The sequence below is a fragment of the Uranotaenia lowii genome, chromosome 1 (assembly GCF_029784155.1).
Source record: "Uranotaenia lowii strain MFRU-FL chromosome 1, ASM2978415v1, whole genome shotgun sequence".
Lineage (NCBI taxonomy): Eukaryota > Metazoa > Arthropoda > Insecta > Diptera > Culicidae > Uranotaenia > Uranotaenia lowii.
In genome coordinates this window covers 2,106,489-2,118,419 of record NC_073691.1, presented here as the reverse complement: position 1 = coordinate 2,118,419, position 11,931 = coordinate 2,106,489, and the positions used below count along the sequence as shown (strand labels likewise).

Sequence of the window (11,931 nt, the reverse complement as noted above, 5' to 3'; positions counted from 1 at the left end):
ACCTGGCAAAATCTAGGCATTTGATTTTAAAATTTGTATAAAAAATCCGGACAATATCCGGCCAAAAACCCTAGACTTACACAACAAAATTTAAGAAAAAAAAACTTGGAAAAAAATGATTCATCAAATCTTATCAGCAGATTTTACCTCGTGTTTTAGGCTTCCAAAAAGCGTTTCTAGATGATTTTCATAAAAATGGCTCAGACAGTTTCGTTTTAGACGCATAAATAAAAACATTTGCATCACAATTTGTTTTTTTGTTATGGCATATTAAGTGAATAAATCCGGGCTTTTCCAACGAAATTCAGGCGACCGGGCCGGACTTTTCAAAACTATGTATTAAACATCCGATCAAACCCGGATAAAACCGAGCAACCTGGCAGCCTTACTCATGTCTCAGATGTTTCTAGTCTAATGCCTTATAACTCACGACTTATTTCTAAGTTCTCAGATTTCATGATTTAAGTCTCATGTCTCAGGTCCATTATCTCTGGTCTCAGGTCCGGTCTCACCTTTTTCACCATTCATGTTAAAAACTGACTATCAATCTGACGCCTGTATTCTAACTTTCCTTTGTCTATATCAACCTTATCTTATTTAGTTCTTCTGAGACAAGCTTTTTTCAAAGTGTCAAGTCAACACCTGTCAAGTGTACTCTAGTCTTTTATCAAATATTATCAACATTCGTCTACATTTGTTCAATTTCAAGTAAATCGATCTACGGCTTCGTGTTTTTTTGTATTATACAAGAATTTCGTCAATACATCACACACTCAGTCCAGTTCTAATCACTACTAACAAATGAACAAATAACAAGAGACTTGATAGTTGTTGCGTGTTACTGAGTTTTTTTTTAAATTCTATTCCTAATCAAAGCAATCCAATCCATAACGACGACGAGGACGAAGACACATCACACCACTTTCGCATCGCAAGTCAAGGCCTGTAACGTCTACTCGCGGCCGGAACATGTCGACGCGGATTAGCTATGCATTGGAAAGTTGCGTGATTTTGCTTATCATGAATCAACCATTGACTAGTTATTCGCCCTTTATGAAGCCGGCTCGGCGGAACGGATTCTTGGATGGAAAAGATGAATTTTTCGCGATGTCGTTCTCGTATTGGGGATGATGAGGTAATACCGTGGTGAAATATAAAATTCAATGTTTATATTCATGACGCGCCTTGTATTTACTGTGGCAGGGTTGGGTTCAGTTGAGCTAGATGGTGTGCTAGTGATCTTCATACTTTAGAACTCGTAGCAAAGATGTGATTGGTTCGGGCCGATGTGTGATAAGCAAATTCGAATTGGCAAGGAAAAAAAGCTGAAGACGAGCCTTTTTACGCGTTAGTAGGTCTAGATCAAAGCAGAAATATTAACCCGGTTTAGTGGAAAGTGGGTTTAGTGTTTCTAGAAGGTTCAGTAAGCAGCAGATAGGTTCTAGATTCTACTTCTACTTCTGATCTAGATTTGATTTTACTTCTTTCTAGAATACCTTCAAAAAAAAAAAAAAAAAAGATGAATTCAAATGGAAGGTGATGCTTGCGCTAGTGCGCTTCACAGTAACTTCACGGCAAATGGCACTTATGCAAGACTCTAGCAATCGCTGAAGAAAATGCTTGTTAAATTTTGGCTCTTAACCCTTTCATATTTTTGGTGGCGTATGACATTCGGTTTCACAATTATCAAACTTATTTATTTTGGTTCATTTTCATTTCCGTTATCACAGAAACCACTTTTTTTGTCCGCCTGAATTTGCAAAACCGATCCAAGTGGTCCATTCGTCAGCAGCCTACTTGGATGAGTTCCATCCAAATGTCAAATGGAAATAAGCGCGATAGAAATGTGACGTCTTTTCGGTCCAGGAAGAAATTTAACCAAAAGACTGTTATCAGTTTATTACTGCAGATTTTTTCTGTTTTATAAATCTTTTCTTTATGCAACCAAATTCGCAATCGTTCGATTTCTGTCTCGGCATTGTTCGAAGAAAAGTTCTAACGAGTGTTGTTGTTTTTAATTTTGCTTCTTTCGAGCGTAGAGATTAAGAGCGACCCACCAATTCAATACCTACATGAGCTTCTTGTTTGTTCAGCTTTCCGTCAAACAACTTGTTTAATTCGCTCATTAACGTAAATTAAAACTGCACTTCGACCGATAACGTCCGGGCAGTTTCGAATGAGTGCATCACGTATCCCGTATACTTACCTGAACTGTGATGATTTTGTTTTAAATTTTTCTTTTTTCCCAATAAAATTGTGTTGTTACAAATCTGTAAGGCGCCAAACGACAACCGAAAATGTATAAGCTAAATCGTCCATTCAGAACAAACCGCACCTGCTGAATTTAAAAAAAAAGTGGTGACCTTCGACCATCCCTAATCGAACACGACGAAGGTCATCATTCCGAAACGTTGCGGCTGGCTGAGGATGGGAAATCAATTTCTGTTTGGTAAACATTCCGCCCAATAAATTTACAGATCTGTCAATCAAGTAGATAGACATTTTTTTTTCTGTTGTTTCCATTCGCATTTTGTTTCATTTTTTTCCAGAACTATAGACTAGATTACACACCAGTCCTCTCCCGCTCAATCGTTCGATCCTCCCGAATCAGAACAGAGCTGTGATTGGTTGGCTGTCAGAATTGCTTGTTTTGATTTTGGAACGATTACCTGAAATTACAATCGTCAAGCGCGGATTTTTTTTCATATTCGATCTATCAAAGCAAAAATTTAAATTTCAATCTAAGTAGTCATTGATTGAAACCACATGTTAGTTTTTGCATTCCATTTGTAACTGTTTTAGAATAAAGAAGTATTGTTAGTACCACATCAATTCTTTCTCATTGGAAGCATCTGGAAGACATATCATTTTTAAAGTTGTTTCAAATTGGGAACACTTTTCGGATATTCTTAAATTGAAAAAAAAAATTATTTTTTACATATTTGTTTTAATTTTGTTTATATAGGAAAGAAAATGGAGAAATCTGTCTTTACCTTCTACCTTACTAATCTCTGTTTTTTTTTTACTCGTGTGTTTCAAATTATTCAACATTCATTCTGATTTTTATCTCAGAAACATTCTCACACAGATATGCAACACATTATCGTACTCTTTTGCATCCACTTTCCACTTTCATATCGGGATTGTACACATTTTATCATTTCTATATAATCTCTTTACATATGTTTGTCTTGTTTTGACTAAGTTTTACTTATTTGGTTTACTCATGTCCCTACTTCTTTAAAAAAAAGCAACAAATTAGCCACAATAAGAAATCTTGTTTTGTATATTTGTTTTAATGTTTGTTGTTTGTTTTGTTTTTGTATATATCAATATTTATATTCAAATGGCTTATAAAGCTTTCGGTTTGTCGATATTTTTGTTTCTTTTTTTCCCACATCACACTTGGATGTATGTGTGTAGGTGACAGTATTTTTTTTTCTTTGAGAGAATTACAAAGATTAAGTAGTGGTCAGTTCTGGATAGATCGTTGTAGTAGTTGTATTAAGTTTTTGCCAACTCCTTTTCAACAGGTTGTTTGACAAACTAAATCAGTGATAAAAGGTGAGAGACAACTGATTTTTTAACAACAATATATAGAATTTTGAAAATTTAACAACAAGTTCAGTTGATGTGATTTTTTCTCACTTTTTAACTTCTAACGATGAAAAAGCGATAGACATTCGATTTTGTTTATATGCATTTATTTGTTTAAAATCGCATTTGAAAAGTTTACACCGAGAAAAGAGAGGAAAAGAGTTTTTTTTTTCATTATCTTTATAGAGTTAACAGCAAACATCGTGAAACAATCAGGGTAGGCCTGGATTGATTTTTTTTATTTAGCTCCTGTTCATATGTTATTGCAAGGGTTGGAAAAAATCGAAGCCTGCTGAGATCAGACAGTACACCTTTGTCTTAGTAAGCTTCTAACGTTTTTCTTCCTGTATGTTTCGCCTTGAAACTCTAATGTTTACCAACACTGGTTTTGATTGCTGAAATGTTTTTGTTGTGGTGAAGCTTTACGAGAAATATTTGTGAAAGTTTTGTTGGTTGTATATTTCTTTAAAAAAATATTTTAATAAATAAATTGAAATCGAAAAAGTTTTTTAGAATCAAAAATTCGGACCTGAGTTTTGGGGAAACTTCCTTTAAGGAAACTCAATAAGGTCAGAAAAAATGTCATTTTAGATCGATATTTCCGAAAAAAACAAAATAAATGAAGTTTTTAATATTGGATTAAAATTTCGGTAAGAAAATCAAATATTCTAGTGGTAACAATAATAAATTAAAAACTAAATTCAAGATTTTTTGAATTTTTGAATCGAAACAACTCAATTTTCGGTTTCATTTTATGTAAATACATAGTATGCAATTTTTCAGCATGCAAGCTTTTTGTTCAATTCAGTCTAATTCATTATTATTTTGATTTATTTTTACTATCTCTTCCTTCGTTCTTTTTATGTTTTGTTTTTCAATCCGAGTGGCGAAAAAAAAGCATTCAAATTTAGTTGAAGCCTAAAGAAATCTTAAAAATATTGTTGAGCAGTGTTGCTCGATAATCAATTTTAACCAAAACTCTGATTTAAAACTAGTGGAGTTGTAATCAGGCTTGCAATTTCTCTAACGAGAATCACCGACGTGCTCGGTTTTCGATTCTCGGTAGAGATTCTCTGAAACGCACCGCAGAGATTTTTAGCCGAACCTCTGTAGAGAATCTGTAAATCAACACGACAGAGCGAACACACACTACAGTGAAAAAATGTTTTCCCCACAGAGAACGACAGCGACGGCAGCTGGCTTGGCTTGTTGCGTTTACCAACACATACGAAGCTGAACGACTCACCCGAAACATTCATCGTTTGTTGATGCTATTATTGTGCACACCATAGTGTTTGTTTTTGTCTTTGCTTTTTCGTGGCTTAAACCATTAGATGCTGTGTTTTCACCGGGGTGCTCTACGGTGACAATTTATCGCACGCTAGAGCTATTGGAATTAGGTGTGTTTGGCTTTCGAAACCGGGGTGCGAATAAACTGTGGAGAGGAACAAAAAAACTCACCCGGGTGATTTGCAGCTATCGCACGGGGGTGATTTTTTCTCCGTTCTCCGTCTTTCTCGGTAGAGAATGGCATCTCTGGTTGTAATACAAAACAACTCTGTTACTGTTACAAGTTTTTTTTTTTGCTAATAGTTCTTCAACAAAAATAAGAAAGTGCCCAAAGATAACAGGAATGAAAAATATATTCACTTGCATTTTTTTACGTTAAAAAAAAGAAGATGTGATATCAGGTTTGCTCTTGTGAAAAACAAAATTGTGGCAACACAGTAAAATCTAAAACCAATCATGAAACTTCGGGGAACGTCTGCCTACTATGACCTAAACAACGGCCATTAATCATGTCCAAAATCTAAATTTTCTTCGCATGTTAATGTTAGTTGGTCTGTTGGTCCTCCAAAAACAAAATAAGCTCAAACATTGGTTTCCTCCCAAGTTTATTTTCAAAACGAAGACCTAGAAACACTCCTAGCAAAAACAAATAGAAAAACTTACCTAGAAGTAACACGATTTATTAAATTTAATAATATTTCGCTCTGAGTCACTTAGGCCAGTGCCGATTCGATATCTAAAAGAAGATGTAAAATAATAATCATAAATATGCAACTGCCAACTCAAATTATAAAAATCCAACAACCCTCGCAGTAGTAAAAAATAATAACAAAAAGTGGCAAAAAGTAGCCACAGCAACACTTCCACTTTCACGCGTGACACAGCGGTTGACAAAACTTGGCAGTATAGCTCGTACATCAACACACGAGCTGGCCATTACTATCAAAAGAAGAAGAAGAAGTTTATTTTCAACTGTCACTCCGAGCGACGGAGGCTTTCACCTTCACCTATTTGTTTTCACTTTTGTGTGTTCTCAAATTGTAACTGGCGGAAGACCACGAAAAAACCAACCAGGAAATACAAATGGACCAACTTTTTGCCACCCCTCGTTGTTGAAACTCTGGGCGCTCACTTCAAAATTGATAAATAAATATGAAAACTCTCACAATATACTTGTTGAAAAGTTTCACCACATCGAGTTGTATTTTTTTTTAAGTTTGTTTTTCTTTTCCTTTTGCTTTTTCACTGCTACCTTCTCTCTCGAATGAAGAATGAAATTTAGTATTCTTCCTTCGGAAGATTTATCGCTCGAATTCCGCTCTTCTTTTTTGATTACCAACTATTTAGATACATTTTTTGGTTTACTTTCTTTTCAACTATTCTACTCCAATTCAGATAGGATTGCTGGTTTTTAAACTCCTTTTGTATATGCTTTCTATTCAATAAAAATATTACCCGTATTGATTTTTTTTCTCTTTCCTATTTACATAGTTGGTTGATACTCTCTGAGTTTTGACTGACTCTCGTTTGTTCACGATGGATATGGTTTCTGGGGCTTAGTTTTGCGTACACTTAAGGATCAGGAGCTATCGCAGAAATGTAGCAACCGTCGGCCCCAGAACGATCATACATCGACTCGTGCCAGCTTCTTGGCTGCATCGGTCTTATCGCCGGACCCAACAGCAATAGAAGAAGACGATGACTTACCAAAACCCGTATCCTGATCGAGCTGATGACAGCTACTTGTGCCACCGGTGCTTCCATAGGCCCCGAATCCACCCGGACCTTCCATGACCAGCGGGTGGCATATGTCGTAGACCGGTGCCCTAGTTGTGGTGCCTCCACCACTACTGTTCACAATGCTATTGTTTCGTCCAGCACCGCCAGTGCTCGAATTGGAACTGATGCTCGCAGCAAAGGACCGTCATCTGCTGTCGGAGAGATCGCCCACCATCGGGTCACTGTCATCACCAATAGATTGGGCAGCGGCCGACGGAGAAATACTGGGAGTCCTTCCGCCATGATGACCCCGAATCTGGGACATGTCTGATCCACGGCGGCTGGTAGGCCTCGGGATTGCCTCTGCCGAACAGAAGAATCGGCAGATCAGCCGCTTGAACGCAAACCTAAAGTCCTTGGAAAACAACGCGTAGATCATCGGATTAATCGCCGAATTGCAGTAGCCGATCCAGAACGCGATCGAGAACAGTAGATCGTTGATACAGTTGTCACAGAACGGCTGTATCAGATACATTGTGAAGAAGGGAAGCCAACACAGGATGAACAGCCCCACGATGATGGCCAACGTTTTGGCCGCCTTGGTCTCCATTCGGAAGCGCTTGACCTGGGCCTTAATGTTCCGCTTCCCCATCCGTTTGCTGGACCTCGGAGATAACAACCCTCGGCCTCCATCCACCGTCAAGTACTGGCTACTACCGCTTTTGTCCTTTGAAGGTCTGCGGAAGATCTGCGATACCGTACTCTCCTTCCGCCCATTCGAAGAATAATGGACGGCGTACAGCAGCTTACTACTTTCGCCACTTTCTCCGCGCGAGCTTTGGTTCAAATTCTCCGTCGACGGATACGACACGGAGATCTTGATTTTGTCTTGGTTTTTGTTCCGCGTAAGATACCGAGAGAGTCGCTCCGGCGAAGCACTTCCCAAACTAGTGGCCGTACTGTGGGTATCGCCATTGCTATGGGAGGACTCGTGGATCGCCAGCTGACTTCCACCTATGGTCGGACGATCACCCGGTGGAGGTCCGTGGGCGCTCGCCGTCGAACCCCGTCCTCGATGTATCCGCAGCGTTAGCCGGTTGTCGTCGAAGCGATTCCCAACGCCTGTTGAAGAGAAGGGAAAGAAACAATGGAAAGCGTGGATTCAACATCTTTGGGTTTTATTAACATTTTTTTTAACCATCCGTTGAAAGCTTAATGCTGAATGTCCTCAACCCATTGACGATCTTCATTCTCGAATACCTGACTCAGTATTAGACTGTCAAAATCTATCGTCTACAGTGTCCTAAAAAGTTTATGTCATCGATGTACAGCCGTTTAGAAAACGTAAAAGTTCACAACAGATTTGCAGACCTTTGTGAGACATAAAAACGTATGTTTCTCCTGGAGCGAAGCTCAACAGCAACGATGAAAGCAATCGCTAGCACGACTGATTGCTTAAGCATTTATCTTTCAAAGAGGTTATTTTTGTGGTAGTCTAGAGTGGATATGAATCGGATGCATAACTGGGACTTCACACTGTATTTAAAGGTGTCAGTGGAAATTCCATTGTCCAATTCATTTGGAAACCTACCGTATCTATTTTGTTAATAAGGTCAACAAATGACCTGTGCAAAATTTGAGGGTAATCCGAACTTATTGAAAGATCCCTTGAAGTGCTCAGAGTTCAATTTTTTTTACTAAAAAATTGTTAGAAAGACAAAAATGACAAAAATAACAAAATTGGCAAAAATTAAAAAAAAAGACAAAAATTATAAAATGAACAAAATGACAAAAATGACAAAAATAAACAAAATGACCGACATTACCAAAATGACAAAAATGAAAAAAGATAAAATTGAAAAAAATGATAAACATAACAAAATATACAGAAAAAGAATAACATAAACACAAAAATAACAAAAAAAAATGACAAAAATAACAAAAAACAATAATGAGAAAAATTTCAAAAATACAAAAAATGGTAAATTTACAAAAATAAAAAAAAACCGAAAATGACAAGAAAAATACAAAAAAGAATAACAGAAATCATCAATATGACGAAGTGACAAAAATGACTATAAATAAAAGACAAAATGACAGAATGACAAAAATAACAAAAATGACCAAAATGAACAAGATGATCAAAACGACCAAAATGAAGCAAATAAAGGCAAAAATGACAAAAATGACAAAAATGACAAAAATGACAAAAATGACAAAAATGACAAAAATGACAAAAATGACAAAAATGACAAAAATGACAAAAATGACAAAAATGACAAAAATGATAAAAATGACAAAAATGACAAAAATGACAAAAATGACAAAAATGACAAAAATGACAAAAATGACAAAAATGACAAAAATGACAAAAATGACAAAAATGACAAAAATGACAAAAATGACAAAAATGACAAGAATGACGAAAATTACAAAAATGACAAAAATGACCAAAAACTATAAAATCGATAAAAATGACAATATTGACAAAAATAACAAAAAAAAAAAAACACAAATGACACAAAATGACAAAAACTATAAAATCGATTACAATGACAATATTGACAAAAATAACAACAACAAAAAAACACAAATGACACAAAATGACAAAAGAGTAAAAAATTACAAAAATTATAAAAATGACAAAAATGAAAGAAGTAACAAAAAATAAAAGAAGTTACCAAAAATGATTATTTATTTTATTTACATAGTATACCGTCTCCAAAAATGATAAAAATGTCTAAAATGACAAAAATGACGAAAATGTCCAAAGTGATAAAAACGACAAAAAAAAAGAAAAAAAAAGAAGTAACAAAAATGATAAAAATGACAATTATGACAAAATTCAGAAAAAAAAGATAAATATGACAAAATTGACAAAAATAACAGGACAGTTGAAATTTGCATAGGTTTCACGCTATCGTGTATATATTCATCATATTATATAGATTTAGAACCAAAAGGCATGATTGTAACGTTTTATTCAATTTAATTTCTTTTTCTCGTCAATAAGGGATCAGACAACTAATCATTTACATATATTGGGCAACAATTCATTAGATCTGTTCTTCGATTATTGATACCCAGACATCACACTTTGAAAACACGCAGGGGAGTGTTTAAACCCAAAAGGCAAAACAGTGTAGTTCATTCTTGACATGGCTTTTCTCAGAAGTTTGGAGCTTAAAATCTTTCTATTCTATTTCAGGACTGTTCTCAATATGTTTCCTCCCTAACTTTTTCATTTATTAAAGCAACTTTCACCCACCAAATAAGAAGAATCGAATCGAATTGAAACGAAAAGAGGAACCAAATCTCAATGGATGTAAGCGTGAAATTTTGCCGAGGTTTTTCTTCTTATCGAATCCATCGACCTACACACCGAGTCTACTTTGGGGAAAGCTCGGGGAAAAATCCACAAGCTACGGGCAAATTTTGCATTATTTGCTGTGTTCGACTTGTCCGTGCGTGCGTGCGTCTGTTTGTTTGTGAGTTCGAGGGTGTGGGATCTGTGCTACGGAATTTTACGTTTCATGATTCAACCATTTTTATCGGTCCCATTCAATCTGTTTCATATTTTACCAGAACAAGCGGGTGCTCGCCACGTGCTTCGTTCTGTGGAAAGTCGCCTTTTTCCCATTCATGAATCCGTCCGATTGCTTACCGCCTCTGGGGTTGGTGGCCGATCCAAGAATTTAGTAGCAACAGCATCGCCTAACTTCTCCAAAGTCATCAATTTTGTAATCGGGTCCTGAATAAATAAGTCATCTCCCACTGGGGCCTTCTCTCTGTCCGGAGGCCAGGAACGGATTTAGCGTTTTATCTGTTGTTATGAGTACGCTTTGCTGCCGCTTTAAATTCTACATTTCCGTTCTATGGGTTCAACTCCACGTGTACGTACGGCTACCATCTTGTTTGCGTAGGATCGAACTCCTAGAAGTTCCAATCGATTTGATTACCCCCCTTCCGAAAATGATGAATGGTAAAACGCCACTCCAATTGGTTTCATTTTAACGTGTCTCGATGACGTGACGTTAATCACGAGAGAATGATGTGTCTGAATAATTTTCGAAGCCTACTGTGTGGTGCGAAACGCCAACCTCAACACATGGATGAAAATTCTGGCGAAAGAATAATTCCACGTTTAATGAGAAAATCTACCCAATCGAGCCTCGCACGTGACGGATAATGAAGGGGTGGCGTAATTTCTAGAATTAAGTCTTCCGAAAGTTGTGCATCAGGTCCAAAAATAAGCGGAACCATACGTATATTTCTACGACTTTCAGAATAACGTCGAACATTAATGCATGGCAAGGATTTTTTTTAATGACAGACTCATCGCCGAATGACGTTCCGTTAATCGATAAAGAAGAAATGTCTGTCCATCTAAGATGAATCAACCATAGTATGAATAGAAAAAAGGTAAAATTACTTCGAAAGATGGGTGGAAAAAAATTACCTGTGCTTCTCGGTAAATTTTTCCTTTTTTTTATTTTCCGTCCAGTATTGTAATGTATGGATTTTAAACGCTACAAAAATTTCTTTTTCCCTTTCCATTGCTATGGAAAGCATTATCTCAATGATCGATGAAAATCCTTCATGTTCGAAATAAATTATAACCGAAACAACTTGCCGGCGCTTTCTGTATGTCAATCGCATTAAATTGTCAAACATGTTGGAAGTCAAAACTTCAACATACACACACAAACACGTTCGGCAAATTCACAATCATTGGAGATGACAATTCCACTGACAACAAACTTTTGCGTGCTTGCGTTGTTGCTCATCAATTAATGCTCCGGCATCAATCATCATCCCACCACCCACAGTCCTATTTAATGAAAAGCGAAACATCATTAGAATAATGGCATAATCTTCTCGACTATTTACTCTCTGCTTTGGTGTGCCACACACGTGTGCCAAACTTCTCACATGTCAACCCACGGAACTTGTTCGAGTTCTGGTTCTGGTTAATCGAGTACCGGGAATTCGAAACATTACCACGATGGGAAATTGGTTCCCACGCTTTGACAGCAGTTCAGGCTTCTTTCGAACGCGATTTTCGGTTTAAAATCAGGAATACTAATAGTGAACTCAATTTTCGTTCTACCTTATTTGAGTTCATAATTTTTAGGTCAAAATAAAAATAGAATTTTCGAGTTTAATATCTCTCTTGAACAGCTTTGGACACAATGTGCAACCCTAGGGACCTCTCGGCCTATGCTCCTTTTTCGTGGTTTTTTCTGAATCCAGACAGCGTGACTGAAGCGCCCGGTTGACTTTCCATAAATACCTAGTCAATCTGTCAACGACAAGGTACACGTT

General features: G+C 36.8%; 2 protein-coding genes across 9 annotated transcripts in view; one reads left to right on the top strand and one right to left on the bottom strand.

Moving 5' to 3' along the window:
* The window catches only part of LOC129756919 (transcriptional regulator ATRX-like), a 172,033-nt gene that overhangs the window by 14,817 nt on the left and 145,285 nt on the right, over positions 1 to 11,931 (top strand). The gene's annotated exons all lie outside the window — the stretch shown is intronic.
* LOC129756861 (octopamine receptor Oamb) overlaps positions 2,928 to 11,931 on the bottom strand; it is a 132,887-nt gene continuing 123,883 nt past the window's right edge. For all 8 annotated transcript variants that reach the window (XM_055753914.1, XM_055753905.1, XM_055753921.1 and 5 more), the window contains one exon: positions 2,928 to 7,728. In XM_055753914.1, the coding sequence (XP_055609889.1) occupies positions 6,812 to 7,728 (917 nt within the window). In that variant the 3' untranslated portion in view covers positions 2,928 to 6,811. The remainder of the gene's footprint in view (positions 7,729 to 11,931) is intronic.